The following is a 21,122-nucleotide window of genomic DNA, read 5'->3' on the forward strand; positions in this document are numbered from 1 at the left end:
TTATATTAGGAGTGTCCCCACCTACGGTACCTCCTGCTATTATCGTCCGCATAGGACTTATTAATATCCCATATCATTATATTATATTCTACATGAATCATTACCTTCGTCCCGGTACCTCCGGTTGGGTAGTGGGGGTTCCATTGGCTCCCCCCGCGCTCTCCCGTGGTACCCTCCCGTCATCAGACATCGGAGCCTCCGGGCTCTTAAATACAAGATCTGTTGACACTGACACAGTTTTGATTAATATCCTCCCTCCGGGAGCCCTATTCAATTACAGACATTAGTTTTAGATCATAACTGGAGTTTTCTATTTATGTATTTTAAGGATGTATCTTAGGTTACTTTAAGTTTACTTTAAGTTACTTTAAGTTTACTTTAAGTTACTTTAAGTTTACTTTACCAACCCTGTTCCCCGGCCCCGGGGGCCCCAGAACTAGTTTTGATTATATTTATTCATCACTGTTTTTTGCATCCTTTTTCATCCCTTTTTATTTTATACCTCCCTGGTAATGACGGGATGGTATATTCCTCGCTATGACAATATTATTTCATTGATAATCTTAACTTATTACGGAATTGTTTCAACAATGTCTGTTAATTTTTATAATTTTTTCCCCGGTTACTATACCGGTTCGAAATTTTGTTCATAGCCTTTTGTCCCGATTTCATATCGGTCTATTTTAAGAACCCGGAACACCCGGATCCTTTTAGGTTACTAACCTATTATGGGACACTCACGTATCTTTATTTTATTCTATACTTCCCAAGTAGCAACGGGATAGTATATTTCTCGCTATGACAATATTTTTTCATTGATAATCTTAACTTATTATGGAATTGTTTTAACAAAGTCAGTTAATTTATGATAAGTTTTTCCCCGGTTACTGTACCGATCTGAAATTTTGTTCATAGTCTTTTGTCCCGATTTCATATTGGTCTAATTCAAGAATTCGGAGCATCCGGATCTCTTTAGGTTACTGACCTGCTATGGGATACTTACGTGTTAAGATTGAGTCGAGTCCAAGGTCAAGGTCAGGCAAAAGGTCAAATTCCAGTCATCAACCATACGGTCACAATTTTAATTTTAATGCAATGGAACTTGCAAGGATTTTAAACTGTTATGTAAAGAACTGGAAAGAATTAAATTTTGAAAGGTCAAAGGTCAAAGTCACGGACAAGCAATACATCCATATTACGTAATCAGCCATGAGTTTGGAAATCCTTGTCACACAGACTTTATACCTGGTTTATATTTGAGTGTATCAAAATTGACGCTAATTAATACATGTTAAGGTTAAAGGTCATGGTCGCACAAAAGGTCAAGAAATAAGCTGCCGTAGTGGAGGTCTGCGCTCTATTGAGTGCCGTTCTAGTTTAACCTGTGTTAGATGGAGTTAACATTAATAAAGTAGCTGCTCAAGTAAAAATCAGCGGATGACTACAAAAAGGAAAATAAAAGTAATTTTTAATTATTGAAATGCTCCCAAGATGGAAAAATAGAATAGAAACATGCTTTAATAAATCACAATTAAACCTAATAATGTCTAAAGAAAAACAAAGACTTTATAATGAACTAAAAATGAAATATTGTATGAAGTTTTAAAAATGGACTACCCATACACAGAAATGCACACACGCACAGAACATAACTGTACGATGTCTAATAATAATGATTATAAACAAACTGTATGAAAACTACATCCTATAACATATTGGTATTAATGTAATACTCATCATGAAGATATTTTGAATAAATTAAGAAATTATATAAATATGTATTTTTATTCGTATGTGCACATTTTCTCGATACAGTAGTGGGACCGTGAGATCACTTAATCCCAATCAAAGGTACATGAAAAAAAAAGTCAGCACTGTAATAGTTGATTTTAAAATGCTTCCAAAATGGAAAAATAGAATACAAAAATACTTTAATAAAGCATATTATATCCTATAAATCAAGATAATGAAATAACGATACACAGTAAGAAAATATTGATAGAATATGACTTAAAAAATGATATTTTAATTATAAAATAAATTTTTGAATATACTTACCCGGTGAATATATAATAGCTGCTGCTCAGCGGCTCGACAGAAGACACACTCAAAAACTCGCGAGCGATCGCTATGAAGGTTGCGGGTGTGCCCACCAGCGCCAACTATCGGCCAGATACCACTCCTGCATGTAAACAAACCCTTCAATTCTTCTCGTCCCGCTGCGTCTCTATTGGGGAGGAAGGGAGGGCCTTTAATTTATATATTCACCGGGTAAGTATATTCAAAAATTTATTTTATAATTAAAATATTTTTAAATATTTAACTTAGCCGGTGAATATATAATAGTTGATTCACACCCAAAGCGGTGGGTAGAGACCAGAGTTAATTAAGTTTACAGTGTATATGCTAAGAGTTTTTGACAGTTATCAATATAACAAAACCAAAATATATAGGTACCTGGTAAGGAAGTTGACTTAGACGATTACTCTGCCTTGTAAGTCTGTCTTCCTCACGAAGCCCAGCGATCCTCTTAGGATGCTGAAAGACTCCCAGGAGCTGAAGTATGAAGGGTTGCAACCCATACTAACAGGACCTCATCAAACCCCTAATCTGGGCGCTCTCAAGAAATGACTTTGACCACCCGCCAAATCAACCAGGATGCGAAAGGCTTCTTAGCCTTCCGTACAACCCATAAAAAAACAATATTATAAACATTTCAAGAGACAGATTAAAAAGGATATTGGAATTAGGGAAGTGTAGTGGTAGAACCCTCACCCACTACTGCACTCGCTGCTACGAATGGACCCAGTGTGTAGCAGTCCTCGTAAAGAGTCTGGACATCTTTCAAGTAAAATGACGCGAACACTGACTTGCTTCTCCAAAAAGTCGCGTCCATGATACTTTGCAGAGATCTATTTTGCTTGAAGGCCACGGAGGTTGCTATAGCTCTAATTTCGTGCGTCTTAACCTTAAGCAAAGATTGGTCTTCCTCATTCAAGTGGGAATGAGCTTCTCGTATTAAAAATCTGATAAAATATGACAAAGCATTCTTTGACATAGGTAAGGATGGTTTCTTAACCGAACACCATAACGCTTCAGATTTACCTCGTAATGGCTTAGTACGAGCTAAATAGAACTTAAGAGCTCTAACGGGACATAACACTCTTTCCAGTTCGTTGCCTACGATCTCTGATAAGCAAGGAATATCAAAAGATTTAGGCCAAGGACGAAAAGGCAGTTCATTTTTGGCCAGGAAACCAAGTTGAAGAGAACAAGTGGCTTTTTCTGTAGAAAAGCCGATGTTCTTACTGAAGGCATGAAGTTCACTGACTCTTTTAGCTGAGGCCAAGCACACCAGGAAAAGAGTCTTAAGAGTGAGATCCTTCAGGGAGGCTGAATGTAATGGCTCAAACCTGTCTGACATGAGGAACCTTAGGACCACGTCTAAGTTCCATCCAGGAGTAGCCAAACGACGTTCCTTAGAGGTTTCAAAAGACTTAAGGAGATCTTGTAGATCTTTATTGTTGGAAAGATCTAAGCCTCTATGCCGTAAGACCGAAGCCAACATGCTCCTGTAGCCCTTGATCGTGGTAGCTGAAAGGGAGCGAACTTTTCTCAGGTGTAAGAGAAAATCAGCGATTTGGGCTACAGAGGTACTGGACGAGGATACAGATGCTGACTTGCACCAGTCTCGGAAGACTTCCCACTTCGACTGGTATACTCTAATGGTAGAAGCTCTCCTCGCTCTTGCAATCGCACTGGCTGCCTCCTTCGAAAAGCCTCGAGCTCTAGAGAGTCTTTCGATAGTCTGAAGGCAGTCAGACGAAGAGCGGGGAGGCTTTGGTGTACATTCTTTACGTGGGGCTGACGTAACAGATCTACTCTTAGAGGAAGACTTCTTGGAAAGTCTACCAGCCATCGAAGTACCTCGGTGAACCATTCTCTCGCGGGCCAGAGGGGAGCAACTAACGTCAACCTTGTCCCTTCGTGAGAGGCGAACTTCTGCAGTACCTTGTTGACAATCTTGAATGGTGGGAATGCATATAGGTCCAGATGAGACCAATCTAGAAGAAAAGCATCTATGTGTATTGCTGCTGGGTCTGGGACTGGAGAGCAATAGATTGGAAGTCTCTTGGTCATCGAGGTTGCAAAGAGGTCTATGGTGGGTTGACCCCAAGTCGCCCAAAGACTCTTGCACACGTCCTTGTGGAGGGTCCATTCCGTAGGAATTACCTGACCCCTCCGACTGAGGCAGTCTGCTAAGACGTTCAAGTCGCCCTGGATAAACCTCGTTAACAGGGAGATGCCTCGATCTCTTGACCAAATGAGCAGGTCCCTTGCGATCTCGTACAGCGTCAGGGAGTGGGTGCCTCCTTGCTTGGAAATGTATGCCAAGGCTGTGGTATTGTCGGAGTTGATCTCTACCACCTTGTTTCGAAGGAGAATCTCGAAGTTCATCAAGGCCAGGTGGACTGCCAAAAGCTCCTTGCCGTTGATGTGCATGCTCCTCTGACTTGAGGTCCACAGACCTGAGCATTCCCGACCGTCCAGGGTCGCACCCCAACCCAAATCCGACGCGTCCAAGAATAGTACGTGGTTTGGGTTCTGAACTGCTAGGGAAAGTCCCTCTCTCAGACTGATATTGTCGTTCCACCAATTCAGGCATGCCTTTACTGGTTCGGAGATCGGGATTGAGACCGTCTCTAACGTCTTGTCCTTTTTCCAGTGAAAAGCTAGATGGAACTGGAGAGGTAGAAGGTGTAGCCTTCCTAGCGAGACAAACTGCTCCAGGGATGATAGAGTTCCTACTAGACTCATCCAATTCCTGACTGAGCATCGTTCTCTCTTCAACATCAGTTGGACTTTGAGCAGGGCTTGCTCTATTCGGGGGGCAGACGGAAAAGCCCGAAAAACTGGACTGCGAATCTCCATCCCTAAATACAGTATAGTTTGGGATGGAATCAGCTGGGATTTGTCCAGGTTGACCAAAAGTCCCAATTCCTTGGTCAGATCCAATGTCCAATGAAGATCCTGCAGACAGCGATGACTGGACGAGGCTCTGAGAAGCCAGTCGTCCAAGTATAGGGAGGCTCGGATTCCCGATAAATGGAGAAATTTTGCTACATTCCTCATAAGCCTCGTAAACACGAGAGGAGCAGGACTTAGGCCAAAGCACAGGGCCCGAAACTGGTATACCACATTGTTGAAAACAAACCTCAGAAAAGGTTGGGAATCTGGGTGTATGGGGATGTGGAAGTATGCGTCTCTTAGGTCGAGAGAGACCATCCAGTCTCCCTTTCTGACCGCTGCTAAGACTGATTTCGTGGTCTCCATGGTGAACTTTGTCTTCGTAACAAAGACGTTGAGTGCACTGACGTCTAGCACCGGTCTCCAACCTCCTGTCTTCTTCGGTACTAGGAAGAGACGGTTGTAAAACCCCGGTGATTGAAGGTCCGAGACTTTCACCACCGCTCCCTTCTCTAGCAAAAGAGACACTTCTAGTTTCAGGGCTTGTCTCTTTGACTCCTCTCGGTACCTGGCAGAGAGGTCGATGGGGGAAGTCGCTAGAGGGGGTTTGCGTACAAATGGAATTTTGTACCCCTCTCTGAGCAACCTCACAGATTGTTGGTCTGCGCCCCTCTTCTCCCAGGCTTGCCAGAAGTTCTTCAGTCTGGCTCCTACTGCTGTCTGAGGCTGCGGGCAGTCAGACTCTGCCACGTGAGGACTTGGCTCCTCTCTTCTTTCCACTCTTTCCCTCGGCACGAGTACTTCCCCTGCTGGGAGCTCTGCCACGAAAGGGCGGAATAAATCTGGACGCCGGAGTGTCTATCCTAGGTCTTGCAGAAAAGGATGTCGAAGGAGTCCCTTTGCGAGCAGAGGACGCAACCAAGTCATGGGTGTCCTTCTGCACGAGTGAAGAAGCTATGTCCTTAACCAATTGTTGCGGGAACAAAAACTTAGATAAGGGAGCAAAGAGCAGTTCAGATCTTTGACAGGGAGTAACTCCTGCCGACAGAAAAGAGCAAAGGGACTCTCGCTTCTTTAGGACTCCCGACGTAAAAGAGGAGGAGAGCTCATTGGAACCATCGCGGATGGCTTTATCCATGCAGGACATAATAAGTAAGGAGACATCTCTATCAGCCGATGAGATTTTCCTACTTAAGGCTCCCAAACACCAGTCAAGGAAGTTGAAAACTTCAAAGGCTTTATAAATGCCTTTCAGCAGATGGTCAAGGTCCGAGGAGGACCAACTAATCTTCGAGCGTCTCATGGCTAGGCGGCGGGGAGAGTCTACAAGGCTTGAGAAGTCGCCCTGGGCAGAGGCAGGGACTCCCAAGCCGAGAACTTCTCCCGTGGCATACCAGACGCTCGATCTAGACGAGAGTTTAGACGGAGGGAAGGCAAAGGCCGTCTTCCCCAAACTCCTCTTGGTTTCCAACCAGTCACCTAAAAGCCGTAAAGCTCTCTTGGATGAGCGAGAGAGCACAAGTTTAGTAAAGGCTGGCATGTCAGCAGGTACGCCTAGAACAAACTCAGACGGCGGCGAACGAGGAGCAACAGAGACGAAGTGATCGGGAAACAACTCCTTAAAAATTAACATGACTTTCTTAAAGTCCATTGATGGAGGAACTGTTCTGGGTTCGTCTACATCCAAAGGATGATCCTCATGCTGAGGGTCAGCAACGTCCTCATCTGAAGGATCCTCATCTGACAACTGCTGAGAAACAAGCAAAGGGGTTGGCAATGCTTGACACGCACTGGTGCATTAGTAGCGGACCAGGACGCAACGTCATGTAACTGCTTGACAGTCTGTGAACTGTCAACAACAACAGGTGCGTGAGGACGCACGGCGTCCACTCGAGACTGTTTTGACTGCCTAGTCTGAGCAGTCAAAACAACTCTAGACTGCGGTGGTTGACGCTCAGCGTCAAAACAAGTCAACTCCGATGGTTGGCGAACGTCCTGAACGTCAACAGGAGCATTAGTAAGTGGCCTAACGTCCAAATGCGGCTGAAAACCAACACGAGACCGCATCGAGTGAGGCTCTAGATAACGTGACTGACGTGACTTAGCTACGCCAACGTCAACAGGACGCACAAAGGTTCGTTTGGGCGGCTGAAGGCCAGGATCTCGATGAGATAAACGGCTAGGCTCAACGTGAACCTTATCGGCAGAATAGTCTTCCATAAGGGAGGCGAGCTTAGTCTGCATGTCCTGCAGTATAACCCATTTAGGGTCTACGGGAATGGGTGCGGTAAACGACGGGGTTAACGTCTGAGACGGCACAACCTTGCCTACACCAAGACTTTCTGAGCCTGTGTAACGTTGCTGCTTAGGCGGCGAGCAGTCATCCGATGACTGCAATGGGTCAGAACTGTCCCAATGACTACATCCAGGACGCTGGACCTGTCCTGAAGGGACCGACTTTCGCTTAAGGGGCCTAGAAACCTTGCTCCACGGTTTCTTATGCGAAAAGCCTTCGGAAGACAAGGAGAAAAAGGGCTCTCTCGTCTTATGGTAGGGGCGATCTTGGTGAGATACGCCTGATACCATAGAGGGAACGTCTGTTCGCTGATCAAGGCCTCTCGAACCCATAAGTCGTACGACATTACTTCTCCCCTGGGCTTGGGAGCTTGCAAGAGGTCTCGGACTAGGTGAACGACAGGCACGAACAGACGAACCCTCGGTCGCAACACTGTTCACAACACTTTGCGCACTAATCACTTTCCCACTATTTTCCGCTGTGGCACTCTGACACTTAAGCTCCTTAACGTCAGCCATGAGTTGATTACGATCAGTTGCTAACGCTTCAACTCTTTCCCCCAAGGCATGAATAGCACGTAACATGTCTTGCATAGATGGTTCCTGAGTGCCAGAAGGGGGGTTAGGTAAAACCACTACAGGGGAAGGATTAGGTTCAGGGGCATGTGGAGAGGAAAAATCTACTGACCTAGAGGAACTCCTCCTTACCCTATCTCTCTCTAGCCTACGTGCATACTTATCGTATTCGAGCCAATCGAATTCCGAAAGGCCCACGCATTCCTCACACCGATCTCCCAATTGACAGGTTTTACCCCGACAATTGGAACACACAGTATGTGGGTCGAGAGATGCCTTTGGAAGACGCCTATTACAGTCCCTAGCATTACACTTACGAAATCTAGGTACTTGTGAAGGGTCAGCCATTTTGAATTAGTCAAAGAAAGTCCAAAAAACAATCCAAGTCATCAACAATTAAATCTGTTCAATAAAGAGTTCAAGAGTTTAAGTTGAGGAAAAACACCTGCACTGCGAAAGCTCAAACCAAAATGAAGTACTTCACCAAATATGTTGAGAAAACTCCAGGTTATACAGCGAGTATTGATACGTCTTGTCGTCAAGGTCGACAGAGAAGAATTGAAGGGTTTGTTTACATGCAGGAGTGGTATCTGGCCGATAGTTGGCGCTGGTGGGCACACCCGCAACCTTCATAGCGATCGCTCGCGAGTTTTTGAGTGTGTTTTCTGTCGAGCCGCTGAGCAGCAGCTATTATATATTCACCGGCTAAGTTAAATATTTAAAAATTACAGTATCATGACAGTATAATAAATCTTAGTAAACTTCACTTTTTTAGTTCGACATACGTCCAGATCGAGTTACAACATGTCTCTCAGTCCCTATCACTGTCATTAGTCGATGACTACCTGTACTTCCCTTCTCTCCCTCCACTACCCGTATTAGATGAATATGAAAGAAGACTATGCCTGTGTCGAGGGATCACCGCCCAATCAGCCCTCTCTAATCATGGTCACATAACAAAATGGAGGAGGGCTGAAACTACCCCAGCCCCTCTCCACAATATTTAGTATTCAAATACGTTCATATATGTAGAAATACTGTCTAATTAATATGTTATCAATTTAATTACTAATCAACAACATGGTTACCTATGTTATAAAGCAGCTGTAATAGAGCTGAATAACCAAAACGAATCTTGGCTGTAACCTAACCTCGGCAAGGTTAGACGTACCCAGCAACAATTAAAGAAAGACTGCTTGGGATTCAGCTAATACTTATGCCAGTAAACTAATTACCATTACTAAGAAGTGTAATAATACTAGACCATCATAATATGGTGAGACAAAGCCCAATAAGGCTATGCTAACCTAACAATAGTTATAGATGCCACAAAGCTAACCTTCCTTATTTCAAAAACTCTCAACTGTATATAAGTGACACTAGCATGATTAATGTAATCAGACTTAAAACAAATAGCTCTGACAATTTGAACAACGGCAACATTCAACAGTCTAATTACAGTTATAAAAAAGGGACTTAAAGGGCTATGCAGCTAAGGCATAAAATGAATCTAATCTTATGGAAAAATTCATCAAACTAAACACTTTAAAGAGCATATAACTAAGACCTAACACCTATTAAAAATAATGCAAGAAAGCTAACAACACAGACCAAACCAGTGTCAAATCCAACAAATGAATAACAAACACACAATTGCTCAAATGAATAACAAACACACAATTGCTCAAATGTATGCTTCAATTGATAAGTTAACCTGATGAAAAAAAGAAAATAACCTATAAATAATTACTTGAGACTTGGCCTTCTTGGTTTACTAAATTTAATACTTGGCCTTCTTGGTTTGGTAAATTTACTACTGCATACTCATACTTGTAAGAAAGCCGATGAGAAATCAAAATAAATGTTCAGGATTAGTTGAGACACTGGAAGGTTAGAAGTCAACTAGGAGGTTGGTCTGTTTTCATGACACGCAGGACATAGTAATAACGTCACTCATAGCAGACGAATTTCAACTTCTCAGGTGCTGTACCGAGTTTTCATTAGCCTAAACTTATATGCAAAATGTTCATGCTTTGCACGTTGATACAATGGCCATAGAGCAGGGAAGACAATATTTCTTTGGGATTTGTGTTGTGCTGGATTCTCTGTTCTATCCTTACACAGGAAATTCCTTATAGGCCACACACTTATCTAAAAATCATGGAATATTTCAATTGCAACAATGTTAGATTAAAAATAAAAATTATGGACTATTTCAACAATGATCTGGAAAAAAGTCATGACAAATTTACTTGGAAACTGAAATTTGATGTTTTGGAAAATCAAGTACATGGAGCTACTTTGGAAAAATCCATCTCAATAAAATATACTTGTATATACACTCTTCATGTCATATGATACATATAGCATGAAAAGTTAAACAAGTAAATATGATAAGAATTGCACCAACCTGAGCACCCATTGGTTTAGAGAGATCCCTGAAAGTTGATGGATTAGTCAGATCTAATTCTTCAGCTGTGTAATCAGCAAGTACCCAAGGAAAAATTGGATATTGCATCAAGTCATTATAAGAACGTCCAGCGAGGGTATTCAAGTGCATAAGGTACTGGAAGTTGCTGATCTCGCCGCGCTGTATGAAATAACACATCATAAGTTTACTTACATGATTTTCATAACTATAACTTACCAAGGTCATGTCAAAAATTTTAATTAGTATAAAGTTATTTTAAAACAAAGAAAGAGAAGTTTTACACCATTTATATGAAAATATATAAACATGAATAAGTATAAAACATTATTTTCACCTATCAAAAATTATTTATAAAAATGCCTTAAGATCCCTCAATTTCATATCAATTACTCTAATTAGTGAAATCTCACATGCTGTAGGTATTTCATCATTTATCAATTTAAAACCTACAGTATATTCTTATTTACTGCTTGTGGATCAGAGATATAAAACTGAAATGGTACAACAAAAGCTACATTCAAAGAAAAAGGGAAGACTATTATTTACTTAATGAAAATTATTGTGAATTTTATGTGCCCAGACAACTTTGAAATATGCTATTTCTGGGTCGACCTGTGGCGGCCGGTGAATAGGGGTCCTTCTAATACACTTTTCTGATAAAATCTTCCAATTATACCAGAGAAAGATAAAAGCATGGAATGCAGAGGTTACTACCCTCGCGCGAGCACCTTGTGGGTGTCGTGTATAAAGCAAAGGCGCGTGAAAGCCACTATTCACAGGCTGTCTTCCATTTAGTTAATTCCTTCGTCAAAGGGATGGGCCGATACAGAGGCACCAGCCATGCTACCAGAGCCACGCCACCCACGCCCCGACGCGAGCGCCATCTGAACAACATCCTTCTAATTTGGACTTGCTAGCGTGTGTGTATATTGTTGTGCTCTCGGCTTTTTCACTCTTGTGGATTTATTTCGTCATGACCGAAGCTCCATCTTCACCCATTCCAATGTTAAGTACCATAGTTTGTTTTGACAGCTTTTTGTAGTACCGGGCTTTTGTCATCTACCCAGTATAGTCTGTTTTATCACTACCGTCTGGGCCCGTCCGCGTCGTCGGCGGCCATTGTTTTTTCCCTTGTCTTGCTGGGAGTTCATCTTAGTCTTGCTCGTTTGGTACTCTGTCACTTAGGTTCTTGGTTAAGTCCCTGGCCTTATGCCATTTTGAACCATCATTATTATTATCGTTATTAATTCCCATGGTACTTTTTGCTAGCAAGTCCAATCTGCGAACAAGAATAACGTTCTAGCTTTATTATAGTTTAGTACCCGCCCCCCGAGGAGTTTGATAATTGGCAATTTTCACAAATAACTGTACACTGAAGTGATATTCCAAGGTTTGTCTAAAGAGACCTCTACCTCAATTCCAAGCATGGTATATACTGAGATTATCAATACATGCTAAGAAGGGTTCTTTTTCAACCTTTAGTACTGTCTACATTTGTACATAATAACACATTAATTATTTCTATGAACCTCCCCTTACGTTCATATTGCTTTGCCCCCATGGCTGACTGAACAGGGACTTTCCCCCAAAATAAAAATCTCCCATTCTTCCCTTAAAGAGTTAGCCTCTTGCCCATCAAGGCAACATCTGATGACTAATGATAACTACAGGTAAGGTTTGACTTCATCTGCTCTAATCAGGTGCTTTAAGCCTCATACTTAAGATAAGTTAACATTTTGTGTACACCTTTACTAAATTGTGCATTCCCTTTTATTACAAGGTAAATCCAGAGAAGACTGTGAATAAGTTTATCTGCTTATATTATGAGACTAGGATTTTAAATGGCAATTGTCATTCAATGATCAACTTTTTTATCTCTCCAACCAGAGTTAGACCCATTTGGCGAACAAAGATTTGTGACTATTGAGTTTTATACTGACTATGGCCAAGGCAATTTTTATAGTGCCACCGCAATAGAACCTGGTTTAGATTTGAGATGGGTGGACAGATTATCTTGGGAGAGGAAGATCTCGACCAGCTCTCCCTTAGATGGAATTATAAGGATTTCATCCATAACTGGGAAAGAGAAACAAACTTATCCAGTGATACTACGGAACACATGGGACTCATCCAAAGGTGAGGAGACAGTAATGGTAAAAAAAACCTTTAGAAAAGTTAGAAAGGACTTCACTCTCTTCTCTATAAGGGGGAGGGCAGGCAAAGGAACTTGGACGAACTTTATTAACAATGGAAGAATGGGTTCAGTTTTTGATTGAAGAGATCCCTTCAAGTTTATGAGAATCCCTAGGTTAGACAGGGAATTCAAAATTAAGCGTGCTTGCAAGGATTAACAAGCCATCTATGAGAAAAATAATGCAAACACCCCATAAGTGAAGTCATTTTGAGATGTGTTATTACTAGCAAATACTTAAGGGGTCATGCCAACTAAGCACATCAGACACCTGCACTGGAAAATGTTTTACTTGAAGAAAACTCCATGAATTGCCTCAACTCTCGAAAATGGGAACATGGAAATAAATATATGAGATCTCAAAAGAAAGAAAATCCAATATTTCCTTATAATGAAGGAGAAAATTATTAGGTTTTCCCCATGGTGCACCTGCTGATGAGAAATCTTTTTTACTTCAAGAGGCTTAGGTACTGGTCTCCAATACTTATGCTAACCTTCTCAATGGAGTCCATCATAACACTCATGACTAATCTTTGAAGAGATATAAACTTTACTGGATTGTTGGAGTATGTTGGGAAAGGTATTGAAGAATCTGCTAAAGGGTTGTGGTGGCCTATTAGAAACATCCCTACCTGGCAATCTGTTGGATGGGAGTTTGAGACCGGCTCAAGCTTGATAGTTTCTGGTAGTGTTTGCGACCTCCCCATCCTTGTGAGCAATAGATAGGTGAGCCTATAGGTCTACTTGCTGAAATCAGCAGCCATTGCCTACCCCTCCCTAGGCCTAGCTTGAAGGAGAGGGGGGCTTGGGCGCTGATCATGTGTATCCAATATATGGTCAGTCTCTAGGACATTGTTCTGTTCCTTGCCTCTGCCATTCGTAAATAACCTTTAAAACCTTTAAAGAAGGGATTATGCCAGAATGAAAAATAACCATATTTTAAAGCCCAAAGAAAATTAGGTTATGCCTCCATTTACCATTGGGACAGAAAAGGTCGATGGAGTCATTGAGAAGGTTTGTTAAAAGCCAAATATTTATCAAAAGTTCCTCACTTATTGATTAAACAAACATGTGGAGGATTGAATTTATTCCTAGACTGACTCCTACACATAAGGGGAATAGTTAAAGTAGAAGCATCTACAGAGTTAGGCATAGGCTTAGGGTTAGTGGATGTAGTGGATCACTGAATAAAAGATTATTACATGACACCTGAGTTAACTTATAAAAACTACTTACAACCCATCTGTGTGTAACTGATGTTTCTCCAATTATAGAAGAAAACAGACCTCCAGCTTGCTCAACACTAGCTGATCGCCTCTGTCCCTCCACGGACTGCTGTGCATTGTCTGCTAGGCCTGTGCAAACCATCATCAGTCTGGAAAATTGAAAACACATTTATTTACTTATTCTATAGCAGTTACATTAAATTAAAGAGCATAATCTAATGTATATTTTTCCATTTTTGCAATTGTTAAGTCACTACATTACTATACTTATTCAACCCAATTACCATAACCTAGACAAAATGACCTCAATCAAAGTATGTCAATACTCTCTTAAGTTTCACCAACTTATTCATAGCAAGAGTCATGGACATAAAAAAGAAAAATCCTGAATTAGACACATGCACACACTGATACACATACACTTAGTCTCAACAACTAGAAAATTATGCTTTTAAAAGAATCTTATTATCATTGCTAATATCTATAGAGCATGTTTCTAAACCAAAAAAATAAAATATATAATTTTAGTAATGAAATTCCTTATTTCTATACTCGCCTCAGTTTAATCACTCTTTACCTGTAAAATTTAAAAAAATCTAAAAGGAACCTCTGCCAGCAGCAGTAGAAAGTCTGGGTACCATTCTGATTGTGGCTATAGCAGAGTTATTAGTCATTGATAGGTTGGTAATGGATCTTGCCCTTTTGAGGATTTCCTCAAGAGGCAGAACGGAGGAAAAAGTAAACGTCCAGGTTGTCCCACAGCTGTTGGAAGGCATCTTGGAATGCCGCCTGTGGGTCCAGTAATAGTGAGCAGTACACCAGAAGTTTCTGGTTAAAGGACATTGCAAAGGTCTGCAGCTGGTGAACCCAGGAAAGTCATTACTTTGTTAGCTATACGAGGATTCAAAGACCATTTGGATCCAACTATCCGAGTCTTCCTGCTCAGATTATCTGCAAAGATGTTCTTCTTGCCTGCTATGAACTGAGCTAGAAGGAAGATCGCATTGTCCTCTGTCCATTGCAGGATTTCTACAGCTGGTCGACAAAGTTGCTGTAAAGTAGTACCTTCTTGTTGGCTTAAGTACTCCACTACAGTTGTGTTGTCACTCATCAACACTACTAAGTGACCTGAAAGATGCTGTTGCTCTTAACTTGAGGAGGTTTATTTGGCAAAGCCAAGCTGACTCAGGCTACAGTCAAGAGGCCATATACTGAAGCATGGAAGTCCAACCTCACCCTTCTTTTGATGCTTCAGTGAAGAACATAAAATCTGGGCGAGGAGAAAGGCCTACGCCTCTGAAAAGTTGAAACTCCACAAACTCAGGTCTTTCTTCCACTCTGTACCCAGTGGAATAAACATTCTGGAAGGGTCCATGCCCTGAGACCAAAAGGTCTTCCGTTACCATTGAAATGAGCACATGCGGAGACGACTGTTCAGTACCAGACTCTCTAACGAGGCCAAGTGACATAACAATTGCTGCCACTGGTGGGCTGGCAGCGGGTCTCAATGTAGGAATGGTTGCGCCTCTTTCGTAAATCTTACATTTCGGTCCTGCAAAGGGATGGCCTTTCCTTGAAAAGTTTCTATTCGCATCCGAGATAGACCAGGATTTATTTGGGCTACAAATTCGACTCTCCCCACTTACCACAATCCCTAGATAGCGACAAAACTGGAAAAGTCTGTCTTAATGTAAGTTTGCCAGGATCAGCCAATCGTCCAGATAAAGAAGGAGACAAATGACTTTGGCATGGGCCTGGGCTAAAACCAAGGTGAACACTCAAGTGAACACTTGAGGGGTTGTTGACAGAGTGAAGCACGGTACCCTTCAATGGTGTACCTTGTCGTGCATTATGAAACGGAGGTAGTTCATTAAAGGTTGATGGATAGCGATCTGGAAGTACGGATCTTTTAGATCCAACGAGATCATGAAGTCCTTTGGTCTTACTGCCTTTCTGATCGTGGCTGAGGTCTCCATCTTGAACGGTGTCTGTTGAACAATCTTGTTCAGAACCAAGAGGTCAATGAGCAGTCTCCAACCTCCAAAAGCCTTCTCTACAGGAAAGAGTCAACTGTAAAAGACTGGAGACTTCTAGAGAATCTCTTGGAGAGCAACCACCTCTTACACTGTCTGGACTTCTGCCTGAAGAGCTACATTCTTCGCCAATCCTTTGGCGAAGGACAATGATCTCATTGCAGAACAAATCAGAAGGGGAAGAGAGATGGTGAATGGGACGATGTAACCCGAGCAGAGGACACGGATTGTTCAGGGTTCGGCCCCGTGGCATTGCCACCTTAATCTCACGCATCCCCCACAAGTGGTAGTGTAGGAAGAATCCCTTGTAGGGACATCAACCATGTCAGGTAGATCTCCCCCATCGTCCTCTAGCCTTCTTAACCTGAAAGGGCAACCTCTGGGGATTACCCTTCGTGATGGGTTATTGTCAATGTTGATACATACCACTGGGGAATGATGTGTAAGAGGTTAATTTACCACCTCACATATCACCAGGGTTACTACTGCGTAGTGAACCCACTTTTGAAGACTGGGGTCATCAAAAATCTTGGAAGCACATTTCTTCGGAAACGTGTTCGCATCCTACCTCTTCTGAGCCTTACCAGTGAAAGATGAAATAATGCTGGAAACCCCCTTCTACCCCTTGATCTCTACAGACTTCACAGGGGCTTGAACTGGGATGGGTTTTAGTTGCAAGGCTTCGGTGGATGGAGCCCTCTCCACGTACTCGATAGATGAAAGCCTATACGAGTCTACAAAGGAGACCTCCCATGGAGACCTCGATCCCCGGTGGGTCCTGGGTTGGAAACTATCCCCCACAGTCGGTGCTATCTGCCTCTTCGGTTTACGGCGCCTAGAGTTGGGTTTAATGGGGGTAAACCCCAAAAACATCTCAGAAAGGATCAAGTTCAAAGGCGCTCCCTAGTCTTAAACTTTTGTGCTTCTAAGTGCTGCTGCAACTTGGAACATGCTCCAAGGGAGCAAGTTTAAGATCACGCTCAAGAGCTAGCACCTAAAGAGTGATAGGGGCGGTAATGTTAGCCGTAGCGACCCTACTCTCTTCAGTAGGGTGTAGCCTCGGATCGGAGAAGTTTCAGAGGCTTGGGAGGACATCGATACCACCACAGGAAATGCAAGTCTTAAAAAGATTGGTAAAGACTGCAGGATCTCTTAAAGCTGACATGGTGACAGGTGGCCCTTTGAAAATCTACTGCAACAAAAGAGCCTTCTTAGAAACTGTTGTAAGGTCACGAGTGAACTGCGAAGCGTGTGGTACAGGAACGCATGCTATAAGAACATGTGACTGTGTGGTAAATGCTACCCCCACTGGCAAGACAAACTCAACCCATTGCAGAAGTGCGCAATCCAAATGAGGGAGTGGGCAAACATCTGTAAGTGAGTGAGTGCATGCCTGTGTTGCTCGCTCTGAGAAGATAAAGTATGCTCACTCAAAAGGGTTGTGAGTTTGTGCGATACACAGGTGGGTGAGCTTGGCGAGTGAGCAGATGAAGTACTGTACTGTGCTCCCAGCCAATTGAACGCACTTGGCGAGTGCGCACATTCCCCTTAGCCCGCTGGAGACTCAAGAATCTCGCGAGCTCGCTACTGGTCCGCCAAATGATTGCAAGAGCGATTATCTGAGATCTCAGCTTTTAAGAGCTAGGGTGAGCATGCAACAAGTCGTGCTGGCAACTCTGATCTACCTGGAAAGATAGACTCCTGGGAGGGGACAACCTTTCACGTTTGCGAGGGCATCTGCTGAAATTCCCCCAAAAGACTTGCTATGCTTAAAAGGGTGAGGAAAGGCAAGCCTTTTCTTGTGGTGAGTGCGCTGGGGGAAGGCTTGCCTGAGCACTACCCTGCAGATCCTTTAATGGGATTGGATATGCTTTGCAGGACAAAGGTCCAAGGGGCAAGAGACTGAGCAGGAGGAACTCCCTCCAGTTGGTTCTAGAGAGGGAAGTGCCAAAGCCAACCCCGCCAGGAACAAAAACGATTCTACTGAGCCTCTAGAACCAACACCTTCACAGTTGCCTATCCTTTGACAGGGGACCCAAAAATCCCAAGGAAGGCCACAAGAGACGCAAAGCGTGTTGAGATGCAGATTCCCCAAGGAAGGAAGTCTTGATGCCTCACTAGGAGTGATGGGAAGAGCTTTCTGACACTAAGATTGCCCGACCGTTAACTGCCAGAGGAGGATACCAAACAATAAAGAGGCAGAGGGAAGGGTACCAGGAGAGGGAGGAAGTCGGGATTCCTTTGACTTCTGAGGAAAACCTCGAAGGCGAAGAATCCCTTTTACACTTCCTCCTCATGCCTTACAGCTCCCACTGGGAGGATGGCCACTTCCGACACTTGTCGTATGGAGAAGCCTGCGTGCAGGAGTGTCCTCTGCATGTAGAGCAAAGCCGGTGAGATTCAGTCTCCATTACAGACATAATCGTGTCCCAAGAGTGGCCTGCTAAGACTCAACAAACTCGCATGTCGTGCAACCTCAAGCACGCACACTACACACATCTGCGAAAGGAAAAGCAAACAATTAGTTGAATAGCCAGTTCCAGGAGCAGAGAATAAAATGTCCGCTCTCAACAATGCCTGAAATTAAAGTGGAATTGTAGTGTGTGAGCAGGGTGGTGGTGCTTCCCCGCTACCCACTGGTAAGTACCAGTATGCTTATTGACACTTCCTTAAAAGTTTTTATAGCCATGTTCCACCTTGTGCTGTTATCTTCGGTGTAAAGAACGATGATTTGTATTTGTGTTGAAACAAACTCATTTGCTTCTTAGCTATCCCTTCTGCAGACTTTTTTTCAATACATCTTCTCTCTCTACACTACTTGCACTAATTTACCCATTTATTTTAAATATTTCTTATCCTTTTCTCACTTTTTTTATTGGTTGTCTGAAATTGTCAAAACCAGAATCCTATTTAAACTGGTAAAAAGTGCCCAAATACATTATTGAACAACCCAGTCTCTGGCTCCAGCAACAAATTTCTTTTCATGGAATTTTTTAGTTTATTTTAAATAAAAATCTGATTGATGCTTGGATGAAAAAGTACCATTTTCAAAATGAATATCATTACATATATCTATTCTAATATTTACCTTTGATATGTTTTATTTCGTAGCTTTCGAGGAAGCGCAAGTAAGTAATTTCTTCCATCAGATGAAAATATTTCTAAAGCAATTGGCTGAAGCAGGTATCTGAAACAAAAATATTTTTTAAAACATAAGAATATCACTTTCGTACAATGTCTTCAAAGCCAAATAAAGTCTATTTCTCAAAATAGAATACATTGTACTCTCAAATAGCTCACATATTTTCACATGGTAGAATTATGAAAACTAAAATAAACTTGTGGGACTTTCTAACACATGGTGGTAGATAAACAAACCAGGTGGTGAATATACAAACCTTCGTTGATGCACCTCCCGTATCTCATCATAATTAAACTTGGAACATGAATGGTGTTCGAGGCTTGGGGATGGATTGGTAGAGGGTATGATGGGCTCATGAGTGCCTTCAGGAAGAGATGCAATGTCTCTGATTTCTCGACACTTAAGCAACGTGAAGCCATCAACAATATAAAAATGCTCTCGGCCAAACAGGAGCAAACCTTCTATTGTATCTAGGCCTTGTATTCTTGCACATCGGAACATGTGACTTATCTAGAAGAAAAAAAAGTAGCATAATTATATTGTTATACTTGATGACAGACTGAATCATCCTTTTTTCATTGTATGTGGAGGTGAAAATTCATAACAATCATCATTAAGCTGAGACAGACAAACTTACCTTCTCTCCATAATCTAGTAATCGTAATAAAGTTTGATTGTCTGGGTTAGAATCATCTGTTGGTGCATTTGTGTCTTGTCCTACGGCATCGCCAATATCTAACGCATCAACATCATCCTCTGCTTCAGACACTGAACGTGTGGTTAGATTACCACTCTTAACTATTGCCACTTTTAAGCCTTGCATGTCTGTTCAAAATTTTAAAGAAACTTATTTAATTTGGGCTCTAATGACTAGAAATAAAAACAGATACAGTAGATGATTAATTCAAGATAATAAACTTACATATGACCACTGAATAATCATTTATTATTATTATTGCCACCATTATTATTACTGTATATTATTATTATTATTATTATTATTATTATTATTATTATTATTATTATTATTATTATATCATCACTACAAGTTGCACTTATTATCATAAAAAATATTATCCCTAAAAATATGCTATAATTTTATTGTTGTTGGTAATCATTCAAATAATGGGCAGATAATTTCATAGCAAGTGTGCCTTCTTTTTGATAAAAAAAAAAAAAGTTTTTATTAAAGTATCTAAGTGTTATTAGAGGGTGAGGAGAAGCTATGTCAGAATGAGTCACTCCAAAATGTTTTGTGATTGGAAGTCACCAAAGATAAGTACATTTGTTTCCCTTTTACCATCTAGATATGTTCAATTTTCACTTATCCCAGCTTAACAAAGGGTTATAACAAACCTTTAGTTAAACTCAATTATGATTTCAACAGACATGGAAGACATATAATACTGTATAAGTATACAGTATAAAAAAATTCTAGCTGTTAGAAAGGATCAATTATTTCATTGATTCATACCCGAGGTCACAGTGCTAACATTATGGAAGCGTGGCTTCTCAACTTTAAAAACGAAAAAAAACAGTTTTCTCTCCAGGTGGCTAACTGGCTCCGTATCTTCCTCTATTTAGTGATGACCCTGCATCTACCTGTGACATGATACTAGCATACATACTCAGCGTATCATATCGTCAACATTGGTCGAAAGACGACCTTCTTGCACCGCCTTTACTTTTCTAGTTTTTTAATTTAAAATTTAGTTTTATTAAAAATTCAAGAGCAAGATTAGCAAAGTATATAATCTTCTAGTTTTAAAAACAAAAAATAAAAATCATTAATTCTATGCTCACTTGATGTTTATACCATTTCTCCTAAAGATAGGGTTAATCAAAATTTACTTGTAAAATCTTAATTTTCAATTTTCCCATTTTCTTTCCTTTTAATAAACACATGCCATTATTATATGAAGTAACAATCTAGTGTTAAGTGGTAACTGATGTGCCAGTGTCTATTTCTCTTCAGTTTTGAAGTCTAAATTATCCATATCCTCTTGGTACCATGTATCAATGGGCAGGAGGGTGGGCATTAATATGAACATCCGGCGAGTATGGAAACAATGAACTTTATCATAAAAATTCTGTTTATTTCTATAAACATTTTGTATTATTCATTTAGCTCACACCAACAATCTGCTGGAAGTGGGATGCCAGCGAAGTAAGGAGATAAGATTAAATTCAATTAAAAGCAATAAACCAGGGTTAAGATTTGCTAACCTAGACTAGATTATTTTTAACAAATCATCTCAAA

General features: G+C 41.4%; 1 protein-coding gene across 4 annotated transcripts in view; it reads right to left on the reverse strand.

Moving 5' to 3' along the window:
• bchs (WD repeat and FYVE domain containing 3 bchs) overlaps positions 1–21,122 on the reverse strand; it is a 748,678-nt gene that overhangs the window by 245,762 nt on the left and 481,794 nt on the right. For all 4 annotated transcript variants that reach the window (XM_068389148.1, XM_068389155.1, XM_068389143.1 and 1 more), the window contains 5 exons: positions 19,500–19,687; positions 19,119–19,372; positions 18,809–18,907; positions 13,698–13,836; positions 10,250–10,429 (listed from right to left, as the gene is read on the reverse strand). In XM_068389148.1, the coding sequence (XP_068245249.1) occupies positions 10,250–10,429; positions 13,698–13,836; positions 18,809–18,907; positions 19,119–19,372; positions 19,500–19,687 (860 nt within the window). The remainder of the gene's footprint in view (positions 1–10,249; positions 10,430–13,697; positions 13,837–18,808; positions 18,908–19,118; positions 19,373–19,499; positions 19,688–21,122) is intronic.

Source organism: Palaemon carinicauda, chromosome 1 (genome assembly GCF_036898095.1).
Source record: "Palaemon carinicauda isolate YSFRI2023 chromosome 1, ASM3689809v2, whole genome shotgun sequence".
NCBI lineage: Eukaryota > Metazoa > Arthropoda > Malacostraca > Decapoda > Palaemonidae > Palaemon > Palaemon carinicauda.